The sequence below is a fragment of the Bos taurus genome, chromosome 19, assembly GCF_002263795.3.
Source record: "Bos taurus isolate L1 Dominette 01449 registration number 42190680 breed Hereford chromosome 19, ARS-UCD2.0, whole genome shotgun sequence".
Taxonomy (NCBI): domain Eukaryota; kingdom Metazoa; phylum Chordata; class Mammalia; order Artiodactyla; family Bovidae; genus Bos; species Bos taurus.
Window position 1 is genome coordinate 27,150,813 of NC_037346.1, and position 21,444 is coordinate 27,172,256.

The following is a 21,444-nucleotide window of genomic DNA, read 5'->3' on the forward strand; positions in this document are numbered from 1 at the left end:
ATGACCAAGAATGGCCCCCGCACTCCCCCACTCCGGGAAGCCACTTGGGAGGATCCGACGGGCCCCGCCTCCTTCATTACCGATTCTCAGAACAGACCATTTTCCAGCGTGGGGGGTTGTATTAATAAGAAACTTTAGCTAAAGATGAAACCACAAGCCAAACTAGAATAAAACTGGCCTATATTTATCCGCGAATCTGTAAACCTTAAACCTCGGTGCTGGAGGGAGTAACGAAGGGAGGCGGTGGGGTAAAAAAGTTCCCTTCCCCATCGTCATTTCAAAAGGTCACCCAGCCAGGGAGCTGAGAAGCGACTAAAACGACTCGAGCGCGCGCCCCGTGCACGCCGGCGCAGGCGGCCCCGTAGCGCAAAGGAGGGCGGGAAAGGAAGGGGCGGGGGAAGCTGGGGCGAATCTATAAAAGGCGTCATTCGGCCAGTTCTCTCCTCAGAAGCGCCGAGAGCGCGGCCGGGACGGTTGGAGAAGAAGGCGGCTCCCGGAAGGGGGAGAGACAAACTGCCGTAACCTCTGCCGTTCAGGAGCCCGGTTACTTATTTATTCGTTTCCCTTTTTCTTCTTCTTCCCCCGAAACCTTTTCCTTTCCCTTCCTCTTTTTTTTCTTTTTGGGAGACGGAAAAAATCTCCGGAAAGGCGAAGGAGAGCTCCTTTCACCCCTTTTCGTTTCCCCGCCTCCTTCCCTCCCCCACCTTTCCCTCCTCCGGCTTTTTCCTCCCAACTCGGGGAGGTCCTTCCCGGCGGCCGCCCGGACGGGGTCTGAGCGCCTAGGTGGAGGCGGCGCAGGCTTTTTGTACTGAGGTTTGCGCCTGCGCAGCGCGCCTGCCTCCGCGATGCACGGGGGTGGCCCCCCCTCCGGGGACAGCGCATGCCCGCTGCGCACCATCAAGAGAGTGCAGTTCGGAGTCCTCAGTCCGGATGAACTGGTAAGCGGCTCTGCCCTCCCACTGCTCCTCCCTCCTGCGTGGCGGGCGGGGCTTGACGATAGCCGTGGAAACTTGGCACTTCTTTCCAAGGGGACCGGATGGGTTAGTGGCGCCAAGGCAGTGCTGGGTCCAGCCTCGGCTAGCCAGAGTTAAATTTTCCTAGGGGGTCAGCAAGTTTAGTGCTGTGTCCGAGCTGGGGGCCTGGCAACAGGAGGGGCTAGAGGGTGAGCAGGAGGGAGAGAAGGGGGGTGATTGGCTCCACACCGCAGTCACCAACGTTAAATGAGATGACACGAATGCTAAGAGGTCTTTACAAGTTTGGATGAGAAGTCGAGCCCCCCAGTTTTTTCCCTCCCCCTGCTACAAGTATTAACTGAGTACCTGCTACGCAATAGGCAGAACAGACGCTGGGGATACAGAACTGAGAAAGACGAGGACCCTATCTTCTAGAATCTAGAGCACTTTCTTTGAGAAGGGGCAGGGAAGACAGACAATAAACACGAAAAAACGAACAGGATATTTCTGTTAAGGGCAAGTGCCTTGAATAAAGTGAAACGGTGTTATGCGATGGATAATGAATGAGGTGAGGCTTCTTTAGATGGGGTGGTGTCAGAGTCTGGAAAGGCCTGAGATGACATTACCCGAATAATGAGAAGCAGCCAGTCTCCTAGGCCATAGGTTCTCGGACAAGAGCTTTTCAGGCAGAAGAAAGAATAAGTGCAAAGGGCCTGAGGGAGGGTGTGCCCTGGAAGCTGAAAAGTGACCAGGGGTGGCTGGGGTTTAATGGTGAGGAGAGTATTTTTAAACCGTTACTGGAGACGCATGAGGTGGGGCAGGCCAGGTGGGATATTGTAAATCATGGTAAGGAATCCGGATTTCATTTTGTTTTCAATGGGAAGCTATTGGAGAAGCAGGAGAGGGATATCAAATTTACATTTAAAAAACAATTACTAGTTTGATTGTTGTATGAAGAACTGACTGGGGAGGACTAAGAGTGGAAGCAGGAGGGACCAGGGAGGAGGGAGGGCTATGGGCAAATCCGACTCCTTTGTGGAACGAACTGGAGGAAGCCAGCGAGCTGGAAAGAAAGGAATTGAATAGCTCTGTGATGGAGACAATTTTGCTAGAGGCAGGGGCTATACGAAAGTTGTGCCAGGAATTAAAATGTCCTGAACTCAGACCACACAGAATAAATTCCAGATGGAGTGAGGTTGACTTCTAAAAACCAAACTATAAAGCACTCAAAAAGTATAGACAGCTTTTGGAGGATGATACCAGGGGGAAAAACCCTTAGTAGGAATGAGTGAATTATGGGTAAATTTTATTGAGTGCCTGTTATGTGATAGGCACCCAGCTAAGCATTTTATCTACAAAGAAGAGCAAGGCAAACTTAAAAATAAGAGCCACTTCTGTTTGTCAGCGACACCATGAACAGCTGAAAAACAGATTGGGAAACCGTATTTGCAACGTGAGGGACAAGGTTAGGTTCTTTAATGTATAAGGAACAGTTAGAACTCAGGAAGGCACAAATCTAGATAAGAGGATCAGGGATAGGAATAGGCAGTGTGTAGAAGTAGTACAAATGGCCAATAGAAATATTCAACTTACTAATAGAAATATGCAAATTAAACACAAACTTTTTTTTTCTTACCTGATTTTCCCCTGTTGACAAAAGCACTGGGAAATAGGCATGCTTACACAATTTTTGGTAGGGATAGATTGGTGTATAACCTTCTTGGAGGACAGTCTTGACAGTATGGATTGTTTAATATGCATATTATTTGGCCCAGTGCTGCACTTCTAAACATTTATCCTTAAATAAAAGACTATTAATGTCTCTCCTCAAGTATGCCCCTGCCCCAGTCTTGCCTGGGTCAGCAAGCAGGGAGGGCTCCACAGTGCCTCCAGTGGCTCCCGCCCTAAACCCAAAAGCCATCTTTTTGACTCTTCCCTTTCTCCCAGCCTCTGCTCAGTCTGTCTGCCAGTCTGTTTGTTCTGCCTTTCAAAATGTGGTGGAATCCAATCATTCATGACTGGCTCAGCCACCATGGTTCACCCCACCATCGTCTTTCCCACGGGGTGCCACGGTAGTCCCAGACCCTAGTTATTTCTGTTAGAGTTTGCAAAGCAGCTAGAGAGATCTTTTAATCTATCTCTCCCCTGCATGGAATTCTCTTCAAAGGATCCAGACTCCTTACTCTGTTCTGTGAGGGCCTGTGCTTTCTGACCCCTGCTGACCTCTCCATCTCATTCCAAATCTCCTTTTTGCTCTTTAACTTCCCCGACCTGCTGGTTGATCCAGAACTAGGAGCTCATTCCTGCCTCAGGGATTTTATTATTCACTGTTCCTGCTGCTTAGAAAAACATTGCTCAGACCTCAGCAGGTCTGTTCCTTTATGTCAGTATGTGTTCTGCTCAGATGTCGTAGCCGCTGATCCCCAACCACCCTATTTAAGTAGCATCTTTTTGCATTCTCTAACCCCGTCTTGACTTTCTTCTACTTCATAGCTGGTCAGTACTTGAAAGGATTAGTTTTTTTGTTTCTTACTTCCTGAATAGAATGTAAATTTCATGTACGACTTTGTTATTCACCTCTCTTCCTCCAGCCTCTCAAATAGTGCCTGGCACATAATAGACATGTAGTAAAAGTTACTCGAATAAATGGGTGAACAAATAGTTGGACAGGTACATAAAAATACACATAGAAGGATTTTTACTGCAACATTGTTTCTAAACGATACTGTTTGAAATTATAAGTCACGTATTTACTAAAAGGAATTCTATTTAATAATACAGGCTTTATTAGAATAAGACTTTTTTAATAGGTTAAGTCCCCTAACTCCCTATTCGAAAACTCCTGAGGCACCGCAGCACCCACAGGGATCCAGTGAGAGATTTTTAAATTTTAGGAGAAGCAGAGCTCATCTGCCTGATGGCTTGGGAACCACTGGATTGGGCAGCTTTCTTTTCAGCATTAGATGGCGCCAGATCCCTTTCGATGACGTCATATCTTTGTGAAGCTGGGGTTTTAGCAGTGGCTAAATACTGGGCAAGAATCTGTGGAACCCTAGAAAAGAGTGGTGTCTGATTCTAAGATTTGAGAAGCATGGTGTGCAACAGGTGTCATAAGTAATTGTGATTATTCTGGGATAAGTAAAAATGTCATTTTATAAGTAAAAATGTTATTTTTATTTTAATACATTAAAATTTGTCTCAGTTTTTGTGTGTTGTTTTTTCAAAGGGCTGTTAAATTGCTCTCATGTAAATCGTTACTAGGTTGTTTGGATCCGGGTATTTAACAAGTGGATCTCTTTTGGCTGTGAGAGGTAGTGAGGCAGTAAGGGCATTGTGAACCGCTAAAGTTTAGGAATCTGGAAAAAGGAAAAGGTTCCTCAACAGTATGCAGAATGAAGCTCCGTTTATGGAAGAATGGGAATATATTTGTATTTTTTGAAAAGCATGGAAGGCTGTTCACAAAATTTCACACGAGGCATCATCTCTGGTGTGTAGGCTTTTCCGAGACTGATTTTGGTTTGCAAGGCTTACCGGCTTACCATTTATATCATACTTCATCTTAGAGGGAATAACAAAGTTCCACCTAGGCCTGGAGAAGCCTCTTGGGGCACAGATGGTATTAAAGGTAACTATTTTCTAGACATCTTGACAGTAGTGTATGTGTTGAAATAGACAGGGCTCTTAGGCTGACTGTAAGACACAGCAGTCTTTGCTGTTTGAGGAAGGTTTTGGCTGTTGCCAAGTGAGGGGAAGGAAGCAAGGAGGGTTGCTGCTGAGGCTTTATGCAAAGCTTGTACAGAGTCCAGGGAAGTGGGCTCCTGATTACATTTAAAGGCGTTGTCCCCATTCATTAAAAGTAGTTGTCCACCATGGAAAGTATAAGTCAATTTGTTGATACTCCAACTTATTCCAGGAAGAATTTAAAACAGTAATAGACTCTTTTAGGTGGAGTGTGGGCTACAAGGGTGAATCAGAAGGTTATCCTGGTCCTCAGATTATTTATAACTCAGTGAGGGGTTTCCTATACATGCAGCAGGTGTTCACTGAGCCCCTACCCTGTGCTGGTTACTTTACCAAACAAATGAAACATGATCCTTGCCCTCAAGGATTACAGTCCAGTGGGAGAGACAGATGTGTAAACAAGTAATTAATGTTGGGCTGAGAACTTTGCTGGGGTGTAGATAAGGCTAGGAAGAGTTGAGAATGCTCTCTAAAGAGGTGACATTTGAACTGGGCCTTGAGAATAAGTTTGCTGGAAAGGAGAGCATGTGAAGAAAAGGAACTTTGAGAACTCTATTGTAGTTGGAGCAGAAGTGTTGAGCCCTTGGAAGTCAAACCTTTACCATATGGGCAGTGCGAACCGATGGATGAAGGATTGGGGGCTGAAGTATTTTGTGTGTAATCCAAAATATAACTTAGGTAGAGGGGTTAGTCCAGAACATTCCAGGACAGCCCCTGGCCCACTCTCAATGCCTGGAGGCAGAGGGAGTCTTTAGAAGGTGGCTGGCTTGGTGAGCATGGACTTGGAGCAGAGGGGCGTGAAAAGCCTTGAGTGTGATTTCCTTTGGGCCTGTCTCTAGTGACCTCTGGAAGCCAGATTCAGGCCTGCTCCTGCTTCGTTGTGTTTGATTCAAGGCAAGCAAACACTTCTGTTGTGTTTCTCACGAGACACGATGCAGCTGATGGGGTCTGGCTTCGTGAATTTAGTCAGCACAGGACCTGTCTCCTTGAGATTTCATCAGGTCATCTGGATGAGCATTGTGGATGTTCAGAACCTCTTAGCCCTGTATCTGTAGACCACAACCCAGCAGTGGCTAATCAGATTTCATTATGAGAGGATCATTGGTTTGACTATAAGGGAACAACCTTTCTCTTTTCAAGTTCTTTGAGGGCACTTCCCTGCAGTAGAGGGTCCTAAGCAGTTTAGATCAGTTTCACATGATCAGGATAATAGAGGAATGCTACCTGCCCAAGAGATGCTTAGAATCTATGAGGAAGACAAGCCCCAGTAGATAACTTCATTGTGTTATGAGATGTGCAGTGATGGAGGGGTGTGGAAGCATGGGAGGGGCACCAGTCTGCCTGGGGAGGCTGTGTAAAGGCTTTCTGGAAGAAGTAGTGCCTGAGCTGAGTCTTTTATTTTTTTAATTATTACTTTTTGGTCTTTGTTGGCGTGCATGGGCTTAGTTGCCCGGCAGCATGTGGGATCTTAGTTTCCCAACCAGGGATCGAACCCGTGATCCCTGCACTGGAAGGTGAATTCTTAACCACTGGAGTACCAGGGAAGTCCCTGTATCATATTTTAGATTCCACATATACGTGATATCATACGGTATTTGTTTTTCAGTGTTTGACTTCACTTGATATGATTATCTTTAGGTCCATTCAGGTTATTGCAAATGGCATTATTTCATTTTTCATAACTTAGTAATATTCCATTATATATATGTATCACATCATCTTTAGCCATTCATCTGTTGATGAGCATTTAGGTTGTCTTGGCTGTGGTGAATCATGCTCCGGGTGACCTTGAGTTTAATTGTTTCCGCTGCAGTACCGTAGGATGATGAGCATATGTTTGGAATCAGAGAGAGCTGGATTTGACTTCTGCTGGCTCCTTAAGATTGAGGCCTTGGGCAGTCACTATATAGCCTCAGGTTTCTCATGTCAAAGAGATAGGAATTCACTTACATCAGGTTAGTGGTTAGGGTTAGACAAACAAGGTACATTAGGTATGTTTAGTGCCTGGCATGAAGTTGATACTCAAACTAGAAGCTTTTATTAAATTCTTTTGAGTTCTTCTCTGTGGAAGTTTAGTGGACCAAAGCTTAACTAATTTTAAAGTTTCTGGTGTTCAGTGTGTGAAAAGTTGCCATGGGTTTCCTTGAACAGCTCAGAGCAAAAGTCTCTTCTCAAGTTGTACCTATTTCTGAGCTCTGCCTTCTCTCCCCTTCCTCCACTGAATTGATCCCATTGAGTCCTGGCTGTACCTTCCCCAGGATTCTCACCGAAGGCCGAAACCCTCAAGCCATCTCCTGAGGCTCCAGGGTTCACCCTGAAAATTTTCTGTGCTCCAGACAATTTTCACCAACCCTTTGCTCTAGTGCCGCCTTCTTCTGTCTTATCCTAAAATGTCTGAACATAGAAGGGATTCAGGCTGGCCCAAGCCCTTGAGAAAGAGGAGGTGACAGGGATATAGGCAAAGAGTGCCTAACTTTAGGAGGTGAGGTTAGAGTTGACAAGGCATGTCTTGGGGCAGCACACCTGGGCTGTCAAGGTGTGGTGGCCATACGGGGAAGTTCCTGCCAGGGACCCCAATTCTGGCCTTGGTTTCAGCTTTGGGAAACAAACAAGACATTGATTTTTTCCCTTTTCTTTCCCCCTTTGAAGCAGTTTTATTTCTTTTGCGGTTAAATTCTATAGATGACAGTGGCCTAGAATTCATCCCAGAGGAATGAATAGTGTGTGTGGAGCCCAGAGCTGCGCACACACTGGTCTGCATGCCCTGTCTCACTCAGAAGGTGACTGGAATGAGCTTCTGACTTGTGGTATCTGACTTTGGCATTTTCAGAATCAAATATCACACACAGTGACCTCCCACTCCTCTCACTCCAAGCTAAACCTGCTTAGTTCTTTTGTAAGTAGTTTGGGGTCCTTTGAGGCCTCAGTATAGAGCTCCCCAGCCATGAAGTCTGAGGAATTCAGTTCAATATTGGCCTTTCTTTTCCACAGAAGCGAATGTCTGTGACAGAGGGCGGCATCAAATACCCAGAGACAACCGAGGGAGGCCGCCCCAAGCTCGGGGGGCTGATGGATCCGAGGCAGGGGGTGATTGAGAGGACGGGTCGCTGCCAAACCTGTGCAGGTGAGCGTGGAGGGAGGGAGAAGCTTGACCTCACAGAGAAGTGGGGTGAGGGTGGAAGCACAGAGACCTGGTCTCTGAGGTGAGTGCTGGAAGGAACATGTCAGGTGTGTTTTCCCACAGGAAACATGACAGAGTGTCCCGGCCACTTTGGCCACATTGAGCTGGCCAAGCCTGTGTTCCACGTTGGCTTCCTGGTCAAGACCATGAAAGTTTTACGCTGTGTCTGCTTCTTTTGCTCCAAGTTGCTTGTGGACTCTGTGAGTGGGAGACAGGCTCTGGCCTGGGGGAAGGGTTGCTGCGGGGTGGTGGGGAGGCAGGGGAGCAGCCCCAACTGACCCCACTGTGTCTGCTCTGTTCCCAGAACAACCCGAAGATCAAGGATATTTTGGCTAAGTCCAAGGGGCAGCCCAAGAAGCGGCTCACACACGTCTATGACCTCTGCAAGGGCAAAAACATCTGCGAGGGCGGGGAGGAGATGGACAACAAGTTTGGTGTGGAGCAGCCTGAGGGCGATGAAGATTTGACCAAAGAAAAGGTAGCTGGGGCTGCCTAGACTGTTGGGAGCAGGCGAGGGGCAGGGTGGTCTTGGGGGTAAAAAGGGGAGAAGGCAGCAGAAGCGGCAGGACCTGAAGGTCACAGAAGAGTGAGGGGCTGGCCAACCCACCCTCTGGGCTCTCATGGCCTCTCTGTCCCGTTGGTAGGGCCACGGTGGCTGCGGACGGTACCAGCCCCGGATCCGGCGCTCTGGCCTGGAGCTATACGCCGAATGGAAGCATGTCAATGAGGACTCTCAAGAGAAGAAGATCCTGTTGAGCCCCGAGCGGGTGCATGAGATCTTCAAGCGCATCTCCGACGAGGAGTGCTTTGTCCTGGGCATGGAGCCGCGCTACGCCCGGCCTGAGTGGATGATCGTCACTGTGCTGCCTGTGCCCCCGCTCTCCGTGCGGCCCGCTGTTGTGATGCAGGGCTCTGCCCGCAACCAGGTCGGCAGCTGTGGGACCCCACTTCATAGCTAGGCTGGGTAACTGGGCAAAGGTGTGTGTTGGGGGTGGGGTGGGGAAGGTGTGTGGGGTGCCAGACAGATCGTCCTAGCCTGAAGAAACCTGCCATTTGCTGGCCGTATGACCTTTAGTGAGCCCCTTAAGGAGGTTAAAGCCCTTCAAGGTGCTTCTGGATCTGTGAGCCGAGAGCCCAGAGCTGCCACCCAGGGTGGTGGTAGGGGGCAGGGGTGAGAGACACTGTATGCTGGCACGTGCAGGGTGGCTAGACGGTGACAGTGCTGACTTCTGCCTTAGGACGACCTGACCCACAAGCTGGCCGACATTGTCAAGATCAACAATCAGCTTCGGCGCAATGAGCAGAACGGTGCAGCTGCCCATGTCATTGCCGAGGACGTGAAGCTCCTCCAGTTCCACGTGGCCACCATGGTGGACAATGAGCTGCCTGGCTTGCCTCGTGTGAGTCAGCAGGGTCCCCGCGCCTGGAGCCTGGGAGAAAGGGGTGGGGGCCAGTGCTGACTGCTGGGGTGCCCCCCGCCCTTTGTCTCCTCACAGGCCATGCAGAAGTCTGGGCGTCCCCTCAAGTCCCTGAAGCAGCGATTGAAGGGGAAGGAAGGCCGTGTGCGTGGGAACCTGATGGGCAAGCGGGTGGACTTCTCAGCCCGCACTGTCATCACCCCCGACCCCAACCTCTCCATTGACCAGGTCGGCGTGCCACGCTCTATTGCCGCCAACATGACCTTTGCGGAGATCGTCACCCCCTTCAACATTGACAGGTGTGCTCAGTTCAGAAGCCCTGCCTGGAGGGGCCAGGAAGACAGCGGTGCTCTCCTGACTTCTAGAGAGCTTTGAAGTTGAGACATTCAAGTGCCACTTGTGGCCTTGGGGGAGGAGTGACGACAGGGCTTTTTGGAGAGTGATTTATTCATTCCACCTCTCTCCCTAGACTTCAGGAACTAGTGCGCAGGGGGAACAGCCAGTACCCGGGAGCCAAGTACATTATCCGGGACAACGGTGATCGGATTGACCTGCGTTTCCACCCCAAGCCCAGTGACCTTCACTTGCAGACTGGCTACAAGGCATGTAACGGGCTGGGGGTCCGGCTGGAGTGGGCCGGCTGAGGCTATCCTGTTTATTAGCATCTGTGTCTTTTTAAAAGACTCCTGCTGTCCTAGGCAAGCTTGGAGCTGCCAGCTGCTGACATTGGCAGTGAGGATGGGGGGTCACAAAAACCCACGGGTAGCATGAAGGACACATGGCAGGAAAGGGAGATTAGCGGGGGTGGGGGGGTGCCTGGAGCAGAAGGTTTCATGGTCAGAGTACCTTGAGGTTTTCTCCCCCAGCAGACTTCCCTGAGGTTTGGGTATCATGTCTTCGTTTTCTCTGATAACCTGGAATCTAGCCTAGGACCTGGCCCAAAGCAGGTGGTTAATAAGCATTTTAAATGAAATGACATCACAGCATCGCCTGTCTCAAGTATCTCAGGTCCACTATGACTTCATTCTCAGCACCCCTCCTTGACTGAGGTTTCTCCCGCCTCTCACCTCCCCAGGTGGAACGGCACATGTGTGATGGGGACATTGTTATCTTCAACCGGCAGCCAACTTTGCACAAAATGTCCATGATGGGTCATCGGGTTCGCATCCTGCCCTGGTCCACTTTTCGCTTGAATCTTAGGTCCGTCCGCCTGCTGAGTGAGGTGGTGGGTCTGGGCTGCTCCCTGGGTTTCACAGGAGCATCTCCCCGACTCACCCTCCTCTTTCACTGTAGCGTGACAACTCCATACAATGCTGACTTCGACGGGGATGAGATGAACTTGCACCTGCCACAGTCCCTGGAGACACGGGCTGAGATCCAGGAGCTGGCCATGGTGCCACGCATGATTGTCACCCCCCAGAGCAATCGTCCAGTCATGGGCATTGTGCAGGACACATTGACTGCAGTGCGCAAATTCACCAAGAGGGATGTCTTCCTGGAGCGGGTGTGTCATCTGGGACAGGTGGAGGTGGGGAGAACCTGACCTGGGTGGGCAGGGCCCAGCACAGCAATGACGGGGGAAGGGCAGTGACCTGCTGATTTTCTTTGCACTGTTCTGTACATGTGGAGAAGGCAGTGGCACCCCACTCCAGTACTCTCTGCCTGGAAAATCCCATGGACGGAGGAGCCTGGTAGGCTGCAGTCCATGGGGTTGCTGAGGGTCGGACACGACTGAGCGACTTGACTTTCACTTTTCACTTTCATGCATTGGAGAAGGAAATGGCACCCCACTCCAGTGTTCTTGCCTGGAGAATCCCAGGGATGGGGGAGCCTGGTGGGCTGCTGTCTATGGGGTCACACAGAGTTGGACACGACTGAAGCGACTTAGCGGCAGCAGCAGCAGCAGACCTGTATGTGAGACAATGGAACGGGTTTAGCAAAGATCAAGGCCAAAAACAGTGCATGGCCTTAGTTCCATGTTAAATTCCTTAAAATGTCATGTAATTTCAGATATCTTCTGGAAAGTAAAGGCAAAGAGAGAAATAAGACTTTGTTAAAATTCGATTTCTTTTTCTTTTGTCTTTATTTTCTAATTATTTAAAGTAGCTTGTAGTTACTGTTTAAAGAAAAAATGACTGCGAAATTTTGAATTATCATAGTGAATTTTTTCAGTGAAAGTTTGGCAGAGACTTCCTTTGCCATTTTTTTGCCTCCAAAATCTGGCTTTCCCCCTTGGGCAGGGAGGCCTCCCCTGATATTCACAAGCGTGGACGCCTGCAGTTCTGACTTCCTGTCTCTCTCATTCTGTTCCTCCCAGGGGGAAGTGATGAACCTCCTGATGTTCCTGTCCACGTGGGACGGGAAGGTCCCACAGCCAGCCATCCTGAAGCCCCGGCCCCTGTGGACGGGGAAGCAGATCTTCTCCCTCATCATACCTGGCCACATCAACTGTATCCGCACCCATAGCACCCACCCTGATGATGAGGACAGCGGCCCTTACAAGCACATCTCCCCCGGGGACACTAAGGTGGGGCCTGGCTTCCTGAAGTAACGGGCAGGGCTTCAGACCCGGGAGCACCAGCAGGGGCTGTGAACGGTGCGCTCTCTGCAGGTGGTGGTGGAGAATGGCGAGCTGATCATGGGCATCCTGTGTAAGAAGTCTTTGGGCACGTCAGCCGGCTCCCTGGTCCACATCTCTTACCTTGAGATGGGTCACGACATCACTCGCCTCTTCTACTCCAACATTCAGACTGTCATCAACAACTGGCTCCTCATTGAGGGTAAGTCTAGGGCTCCACCAAATTCTGTCTACAAATCCTGTCCCTCTCACTGCTGACTGCTCTTCTCCCCTCCCCTTCTCTTCCCTTCTTGGATTTGGTTCCCTCCATCTATGCTCTTGGCTGTGAGTCCGTCTCATGTTTCTTGGGAGCCCAAAGAAGGTGTTGCTGATGCTTCTCCTCATTTCCAGGTCATACCATTGGCATTGGGGACTCCATCGCTGATTCTAAGACTTATCAAGACATTCAGAACACGATTAAGAAGGCCAAGCAGGATGTAATAGAGGTGAGAGCGGAGGCTGGGCAGACACTGAACCAGGGGCTCCCAGTGGCTTTGAACTGAGGAGGAGTGAAGGGGACATGGGGCTGGGAGGGACAGGGACCAGTAGAGGTCGATGTACCCCTGAGAGTTGCACCTCCTTCTTTGCACCAGGTCATTGAGAAGGCACATAACAACGAGCTGGAGCCCACGCCAGGGAACACCCTGCGGCAGACGTTTGAGAACCAGGTGAACCGCATTCTCAACGATGCCCGAGATAAGACCGGCTCCTCCGCCCAGAAATCACTGTCTGAATACAATAACTTTAAGTCTATGGTCGTGTCTGGGGCCAAAGGTTCCAAGATCAACATCTCCCAGGTGGGGAGCCTTTTTTTACCAGCAGAGGGTCCCTTGGATGTGGGAGGAGAAATGGAGGGGTGTGCTGCTAGGGGGATGCACCAAGAAACTCGAGGGAGGGGATGCAGCCCAGCTTTTCTGTTCCCCAGGTCATTGCTGTTGTCGGGCAGCAGAATGTGGAGGGCAAGCGGATCCCATTTGGATTCAAGCACCGGACCCTGCCTCACTTCATCAAAGATGACTATGGGCCTGAGAGCCGAGGCTTTGTGGAGAACTCCTACCTGGCCGGCCTCACGCCCACTGAGTTCTTCTTCCATGCCATGGGGGGCCGTGAGGGGCTGATTGACACAGCTGTCAAGACTGCTGAAACTGGTGAGGCCCCAACCACCAGCCAGTCCAAGGGAGAAGCCTAGGCAGAGAAGCCGTGGGGGTTTGAGTAGAGTTCTCAGGCTGAAGTCTTCAGTTTCCAGGGAAGTCATTTTGGCCTCTCTGGAAAGAGCAGAGACTAAAGGTCGAGTTAGGCAGACCTGGCTGCGCTGTGGCATGCCATGTCATGGGGATGGAGCCTGAGGCTCTTTGCTCCTGACAAGTCACGTGGGGATGGTTCCTCGGAGTCTCTACTGGGCCCTGGTTGCATCTGGTGGTGGGCATGGCTTTCCCTGGGAGACCTTGGGGCTGAGGGGCCACCAGCTGGCTCCCCTGAGGACCAGAGTGGCCAGCAGCACTCTTCCTAAGGTAGAGAGGCTCCTGTTCTTGCTCCGGGCCCCTCAGTTGATTCTCTGCTCCCAGGATACATCCAGCGGCGGCTGATAAAGTCCATGGAGTCGGTGATGGTGAAGTACGACGCCACCGTGCGCAACTCCATCAATCAGGTGGTGCAGCTGCGCTATGGCGAGGATGGCCTGGCGGGCGAGAGTGTCGAGTTCCAGAATCTGGCCACCCTCAAGCCTTCCAACAAGGCTTTCGAGAAGAAGTGAGGAGGCAGCTGGCGGGTGGTTCTTGCCCCTGGGGCTCAGGGCCAGAGTTGTAGGAGTCTCTGTTTCCCCCCCCCCCCCCCCAAGGTGAGATCACATTGACCGTATCTTGCAGTGAACCTTAACCTTATCATGCTCCTTCCCCACCTCTGTGGCAGCAGCCACATGATGGAAGAGGGTGGGCAGAGAGCTGAGAGTGGAGTTGGTGCAGAGCAAGCCCGGAGGGCGGGCAAAAGCTCAGGGCTGCTAGACAGCCTTGGCTCTGGATCTTGTTTCCTTCCCAAGATCTTCACAGCCTGGCACGTAGGAGGAGCCACACCGTGTTCTGGCTGGGATCTGCACCTTGACTCTCCCCCTGCCACCTGCAGGTTCCGCTTTGATTACACCAATGAGAGGGCCCTGCGGCGCACCCTGCAGGAAGACCTGGTGAAAGATGTGCTGAGCAACGCACACATTCAGAATGAGCTAGAACGAGAATTTGAGCGGATGCGTGAGGACCGGGAGGTGCTCAGAGTCATCTTCCCAACTGGCGACAGCAAGGTATGTGTGGGTACGAAGGGCTGGGCTGGAGAGGGGCTGGCCCTGCACAGCTGGCCCTGACTTGGGGTCCTGCCTCCCTGCGCTCCTGCCCTAGGTTGTCCTCCCCTGCAACCTGCTGCGCATGATCTGGAATGCTCAGAAGATCTTCCACATCAACCCTCGCCTTCCCTCCGACCTGCACCCCATCAAGGTGGTAGAGGGTGAGTAGCTGCCGCGGAGCCACCAGGCCAGGCTCTGCTGGCAAGTCCCGGTCTACAAGCTCTTTATCTGTTGCTTGGCCCCCAGGAGTCAAGGAGTTGAGCAAGAAGCTGGTGATTGTGAATGGGGACGACCCCCTGAGCCGGCAGGCCCAGGAGAACGCCACCTTGCTCTTTAACATCCATCTGCGGTCCACGCTGTGTTCCCGCCGCATGGCCGAGGAATTCCGGCTCAGTGGAGAGGCTTTCGACTGGCTTCTTGGAGAGATCGAGTCCAAGTTCAACCAAGCCATTGTGAGTCCTGTACTCCTCACCCCAGCCTCGATTCTCTCTTTTGACCTGTTGACTTCTCTGGGCTCTGAGAACCTCCCACCTCTGCCCACAGCTGCCTGATAGAGTTCTCCTTCATTGAGACACTGCTGTGAACCAGGTCCTGTGTTGGGGGCTTTATTTCCGTATTCCTCAGGAGTCTTAAGATGACCCTCATAGAGGAGGGATTGTTAGTGTTAGTTGCATGTTGCAGAGATAGTGCTGAGTCTTGAAGTGGTAAATGCATAAAAGATGCTGAACATGATTAGTCATCAGGGAAATGCAACTCAGAACCACAGTGAGATTCCACTTCATGTCTGCAGGATGACTAAAAGAAAAAGTAAAGAAGTGTTGGTGAGGGTGGTGGAGAAATTGGAGCTCTCGTACACTGCTGGAGGGGGTGTTGCAACTGCTTTGGAAAACAGTCTGGCAGTTTCTCTAGAGTTTAAACATAGAGTTACCATCTGACCCAGCAATTTCATTCCTAGGGACAAACCCAAGAAGCATGTGTCCACACAAAAACCTGCTGCAGGTGTTCACAGCAGTTTATTCATAACAGCCAAGCAATGGAAACAACCTAAATGTGCATCCATTGATGGAGGATAAACAAGACGAGAGCATATTATTTTGTGATAAAGTAATGAGCTGTCAAGCCGTAAAAAGTCCATGATCAACCTTAAATGATAGTACTACTAAGCAAAAAAGCCTGTTTGAAAAGGCTTTTTCAAATTGTATGATTCCAATTAAAAGATTATCATTTATGGTATGTGATTAAAAGACTTATCAAGTGAATATTTGCCTCACAATTAGCATGCAAGTGCTTCTCAAAATGAAGGTTTTAGATGGCATAGTCCCTTTTCCTGGGTGTGCAGCCCATCAGGCACTGAATGGCGTGTGTAAATTGAAATGCTGTCTGAGGAACGGGATGATCAAAGAGACTCTCATGTTTAAGTCTCTCCCTGTTCCAAATGCTTCTGTCCAGCCCTGACTGCATCTTACTCTTGTTCACTGGGGGTGGTGGGGTTGGGGTAAGCAGGCGGATTTTCTCTTCTGAGAGCAGCTCTTCTTTCTCCCCATCATCCCCAGGCCCATCCGGGGGAAATGGTGGGAGCTCTGGCTGCACAGTCCCTCGGAGAACCTGCCACCCAGATGACCTTGAACACCTTTCACTATGCTGGTGTGTCCGCCAAGAACGTGACTCTGGGTGTGCCCCGACTTAAGGAGCTGATCAACATTTCCAAGAAGCCAAAGACCCCTTCACTTACCGTCTTCCTACTGGGCCAGTCTGCTCGAGATGCGGAGAGAGCCAAGGTGGGACTTCGGTAATGGGTTTCTGGGTGGGAGGAGGAGGGGACCCCTTCCTTTCAATGAGGGTTTGGAATTCCCTCTCCAAAGGGGTTTGAAGAGGCCTTCAGAGCCACCTGAATGTCAAGAATCCCTCTTTCCTCCAGGATATTCTGTGCCGCTTGGAACACACAACACTGAGGAAGGTGACCGCCAACACGGCCATCTACTATGACCCCAACCCTCAGAGCACAGTGGTGGCCGAGGATCAGGAGTGGGTGAATGTCTACTATGAGATGCCTGACTTTGATGTGGCCCGAATCTCCCCCTGGCTTTTGCGGGTGGAGCTGGACCGGAAGCACATGACTGACCGGAAGCTGACCATGGAGCAGATTGCCGAAAAGATCAATGCTGGTGAGGCCAGAAATTCCTGCCTGGGCTCCCCTCGCTCCCCATCCTGTCCCTGCACGCTCATCCCAGACATGCTGCCTAAATCCACCAACTTCCAGGCACTGGTTCTACTTCCCCAGGGCACCTCTTTTCCAGGTCCCTTCTGCACTGCAGGTTCTTCTCATTCTCTCCCCACCCTCTTTCTAGAAGGGTTCTATGAGGAGGCAGAAGCCAAAGGAGAGCCCCCTGGGGAGAACAGCGGGCACCGTGAATGGACGTAGCGTTGCAGCTGCCATCTTCCTCACTCATTCTCCTCAGGTTTTGGTGACGATTTGAATTGCATCTTTAATGATGATAACGCAGAGAAGCTAGTGCTCCGGATCCGCATCATGAACAGTGATGAAAACAAGATGCAAGAGGTAAAGGGGACCCAGGCAGAAATTTTGTGTCAGACACAGGAAACCATTAAATCTGGTTCCTGACCATGGAAATTAAAATGAAGGCAGCATCGAGTGCCAGTCACACCATCTGAAGCGGAGATGGAGGGTGGCTAACAATGATTTTCAAAAGTTCTAGCAGCAAAAAATCTATCAAATGTGAATTAGTGCCACATGGATAAACAGCTGGTGTTGATGTGGGGCTGTCCCCGTGGCCCGGTCACCTGGTTCTCTCCTCCCCGAGGGCAGGCAGACAGTAGGAACAGCTGCATTCTTGGGAAGGTGGGGTTACAGTCCTATAATGAGACCCAGGAAAATGCTTGACCAGTGACTTCACTCCTGGGCATGGCTCCTAAAAGATTGTTCGGGAGATGTGGATGCCTGGCGCTTTTAATAATAAAAGCTCAGAGCTTCATGTGAACTAGTGGAGAGTGGTAACATGTGGATGCGTCTTGAGCGAGGACGATACACCTCTGTTACATGGGGTCACACGTCAAGGCATTGGTGGGTGGGTGGTGGGTGTGCGACAAGGACCAGGACGAGAGTGGAGGCACCATGTGCTTGGTTCCAGCCCTGGGAATGCCCAGAGGGTGGGAATGGTGTCAGGCTGGTAGGGTGTGGCTATCTTCTCTGAGGTTTCTTTAATACCATGGTAAAAACACATTAGAAAGTAACCTTATTGGAAGGAAGAAGGTAGGTCTGGGCCAGGCTCAGCTCTGTAGCTCAGGCTGTGGTCCGGGGTGAGGCCAGGGGAGATGGAGGATTCTCAGAGGTCTGACTCGCTTCTGCTGCAGGAGGAAGAGGTGGTGGACAAGATGGATGACGACGTCTTCCTGCGCTGCATCGAGTCCAACATGCTGACGGATATGACCCTGCAGGGCATAGAGCAGATCAGCAAGGTCAGCTGGCCATGCCCACTGCGCGTCCAGCCCTGCACCCTCCTCCCACCGCCACCCGCCCAGCCTGAGCTTGCTCTGCCCCTTGCCAGGTGTACATGCACTTGCCGCAGACTGACAACAAGAAGAAGATCATCATCACAGAGGACGGGGAGTTCAAGGCCCTGCAGGAGTGGATCCTAGAGACGGACGGCGTGAGCCTGATGCGCGTGCTGAGTGAGAAGGATGTGGACCCTGTGCGCACCACATCCAACGACATCGTGGAGATCTTCACGGTGAGCCCCTGCGAGCCAGTACCCCGCTCTTCTTCTGGACCCCCTGGGTCTCGGGCAGTGGTCTCCCTTCAGGGCATTTCTCTGATCTGGTTGTTTCATGCCTGAATCCACTTTTGTATTTGGGCTTCATGGATTCCTGACTTTGGATCTGGGTGCTGGTAGCAGTGGGAGGAGAGCAGAGTTAATGGGTCTTGAGCCTTCCCCTGCATCTGCATGCCAGGTGCTGGGCATTGAGGCCGTACGGAAGGCCCTGGAGCGGGAGCTGTACCACGTCATCTCCTTCGACGGCTCCTACGTCAATTACCGGCACTTGGCTCTCCTGTGTGACACCATGACTTGTCGTGGCCACTTGATGGCCATCACTCGACACGGAGTCAACCGCCAGGACACTGGACCTCTCATGAAGTGTTCCTTTGAGGAAACGGTATGAGAGACGTTCTGAGTAGGTGGGGAGGAGGGCTGGCTGTGGGAGGAGGGCGGCCTCAGCTGAGTGATGGGCCTTGGTGCGGTTCCTCCTCTGTTGGGTGGGACTTGGGGGGTGGGGCGTGACAGCGTGCCCCCTCTTCCGAGGTTTAGGTGGACGTGCTCATGGAAGCAGCTGCGCACGGAGAGAGTGACCCCATGAAGGGGGTGTCTGAGAACATCATGCTGGGCCAGCTGGCTCCGGCTGGCACTGGCTGTTTTGACCTCCTGCTCGATGCAGAGAAGTGCAAGTATGGCATGGAGATCCCCACCAATATCCCTGGCCTGGGGGCTGCCGGACGTGAGTATGAGGGTCTGCGAGGTGGAGGTGGGAGCAGGGAGGCCTTGGGTGGGAGGGCAGCCAGGCCCCGGGTATTCTTCTTCACGAGTCACCACGTGCCTCTCTGCAGCCACCGGCATGTTCTTCGGCTCAGCCCCCAGTCCCATGGGCGGAATTTCTCCAGCCATGACACCTTGGAACCAGGGTGCAACCCCAGCCTACGGCGCCTGGTCCCCCAGTGTTGGTGAGTGGCTGCCTGGGAAGACAGCCCTCTGGGTGGTTCAGAGGGTGGGTGGCCTGGCTCGTGAGGGGTTCCCATGTCAGGGCCCTGGAGCTCTGGGAAGATGTGGGGCTCCAGCTCTGGTTTTAACAAACGTCTATCTCTTTGCAGGGAGCGGGATGACCCCGGGAGCAGCAGGCTTCTCTCCCAGTGCTGCCTCAGATGCCAGCGGGTTCAGCCCTGGCTACTCCCCGGCCTGGTCTCCCACACCAGGCTCCCCGGGCTCCCCAGGCCCCTCAAGCCCATATATTCCCTCACCAGGTGAGTGGTCCTTGTCTGTCAAGGCCAAGTTCATTTTCTCCTTGGTCTTGCCTTCTGGATGAATCTCTCATCACTTAACACCTCTCTGCTTCTCTCCCACAGGGGGTGCCATGTCTCCCAGCTACTCCCCGACATCGCCTGCCTATGAGCCCCGCTCCCCTGGAGGCTACACACCCCAGAGTCCCTCTTACTCCCCCACTTCCCCCTCCTACTCCCCTACTTCTCCGTCCTACTCTCCAACCAGCCCCAACTACAGCCCCACGTCACCCAGCTACTCCCCGACCTCTCCCAGCTACTCACCCACTTCTCCCAGCTATTCACCCACATCTCCCAGCTACTCTCCCACTTCCCCAAGCTACTCTCCCACATCACCCAGCTACTCACCCACATCACCCAGCTACTCGCCCACCTCTCCCAGCTACTCGCCCACCTCTCCCAGCTACTCGCCCACCTCACCCAGCTACTCGCCCACCTCGCCCAGCTACTCGCCCACTTCGCCCAGCTACTCACCGACATCTCCAAGCTATTCACCGACATCGCCAAGCTACTCTCCAACTTCTCCAAGTTACTCACCCACCAGTCCTAACTATTCTCCAACCAGTCCCAATTACACCCCAACATCACCCAGCTATAGCCCAACGTCACCGAGCTACTCACCTACTAGTCCCAACTACACACCAACAAGCCCCAACTACAGCCCAACCTCTCCAAGCTACTCTCCGACTTCACCCAGCTACTCCCCAACCTCGCCAAGCTACTCGCCTTCAAGCCCACGATACACACCACAGTCTCCCACCTACACCCCCAGCTCGCCCAGCTACAGCCCCAGCTCGCCCAGCTACAGCCCGACTTCACCAAAGTACACCCCAACCAGTCCTTCCTATAGCCCCAGCTCACCAGAGTACACCCCCACCTCCCCCAAGTACTCACCTACCAGCCCCAAGTATTCACCCACCTCCCCCAAGTACTCACCTACCAGCCCTACCTACTCACCCACCACCCCAAAATACTCACCCACATCGCCTACTTACTCACCAACCTCTCCTGTCTACACCCCAACCTCCCCCAAGTATTCACCCACTAGCCCCACCTACTCCCCCACCTCCCCCAAGTACTCACCCACCAGCCCCACCTACTCCCCCACGTCCCCCAAAGGCTCTACTTACTCGCCCACCTCCCCCGGCTACTCGCCCACCAGCCCCACCTATAGCCTCACCAGTCCAGCCATCAGCCCGGATGACAGTGATGACGAGAACTGAGGGTGAGCTATGCGCAGCGGCACCTGGCTAGGTGGAGGGCGGCCTTGAGGTACCCTGCCGCTCCGCTCCCCTGTGGGGTACAGCCCCAGTCTGGCTCCCTTGTACATAGCTCCTTGTGACCGTCCCCTGTTGAGGTTCCAGACCCATTTCTGCTGGGGATTTTGTTTTGTTCTCTACTTGTGCTATCGCAGAACCCACTCACCCTCTGTGGTGGTCTCCTTCCTGCCCCAGTACCCCAGGCCTGTCCCCAAATCAGACATCCTTCCCGCTGTGGCTTGATTGGGGATAAAGGGTATTTTCACTTCTTAGGGGTAGGTCCAGCTCTGGGTCGTCACATCTGATCCTCGGGAAGAACAAAGCGAAAGCTGCCTTTTGTCTGTTATTTTATTTTTTGAACTTTAAATAAAGTTTACTAGTTTTGACCAAAAGTGTGTCTGTTGAGTGGTTTAACAGGAGGTAAGAACAGCCAGGCTCAACTCCCTGCCTGGGCTGCTGTTGGATTTCCATTGTCAAGGCTGATCCCTGCTAATGGGCAGGAGCAGGAACCAAGCACAGACAGTACATTCTTTCAACTGCGCGCCAGGCATTGCTCTGTCTTGGCTTTGGGGTCGAACAAATAGGCCTCATCCTGCTTTAAAACAATATTGACATAACATCTTTTTCAGCAGTTCTACTGATTGTCATACTATATGGGCTTCCCTGGTGGCTTAGTGGTAAAGAATCTGCCTGCCAATGCAGGAGACAAGGGTTCAATCCCTGGGTCAGGAAGATACCCAGAAGGATATGCAACCTACTCCAGTATTGTTGCCTGGGAAGTTCCCTGGACAGAGGACCGTGGTGGGTGATAGGCCATGGGGTGGCAAAAGAGTTGGGCACGACTTAGCAATTAAACAACATGATTTTAGAAAAGCACA

The 21,444-nt window shown here is 51.9% G+C and overlaps 1 protein-coding gene across 2 annotated transcripts; it reads left to right on the top strand.

The window, feature by feature from the left end:
* The first annotated feature begins 446 nt into the window (after positions 1-446).
* Positions 447-20,958, top strand: POLR2A (RNA polymerase II subunit A). 2 transcript variants are annotated; one of them, XM_024979630.2, is made up of 30 exons: positions 447-938; positions 7,686-7,818; positions 7,939-8,075; positions 8,180-8,353; positions 8,520-8,801; positions 9,114-9,275; positions 9,372-9,592; positions 9,763-9,895; positions 10,369-10,493; positions 10,587-10,797; positions 11,611-11,820; positions 11,905-12,073; positions 12,262-12,356; positions 12,504-12,707; positions 12,836-13,058; positions 13,476-13,659; positions 14,029-14,200; positions 14,295-14,400; positions 14,486-14,691; positions 15,793-16,017; positions 16,158-16,404; positions 16,699-16,799; positions 17,612-17,716; positions 17,806-17,988; positions 18,209-18,412; positions 18,565-18,751; positions 18,861-18,974; positions 19,122-19,271; positions 19,374-20,532; positions 20,840-20,958. In XM_024979630.2, the coding sequence occupies exons 1-29, from the start codon at positions 846-848 to the stop codon at positions 20,528-20,530; spliced, it is 5,913 nt and encodes a 1,970-aa protein (XP_024835398.1). In that variant the 5' UTR covers positions 447-845; the 3' UTR covers positions 20,531-20,532; positions 20,840-20,958. The 2 variants fall into 2 exon arrangements, with proteins under 2 accessions (XP_024835398.1, NP_001193242.1); NM_001206313.2 differs by having other exon boundaries at positions 846-938; positions 19,374-20,958.
* The last annotated feature ends 486 nt before the right edge of the window (positions 20,959-21,444 follow it).

Coding starts and splice junctions, on each gene's coding strand:
- POLR2A (XM_024979630.2), top strand. CDS start 846: ATGCACGGGGGTGGCCCCCCCTCCGGGGACAGCGCATGCCCGCTGCGC. Junction 8,802..9,113: donor AGGGCTCTGCCCGCAACCAG/GTCGGCAGCTGT, acceptor CTTCTGCCTTAG/GACGACCTGACCCACAAGCT. Junction 18,975..19,121: donor CGCCTGGTCCCCCAGTGTTG/GTGAGTGGCTGC, acceptor ATCTCTTTGCAG/GGAGCGGGATGACCCCGGGA.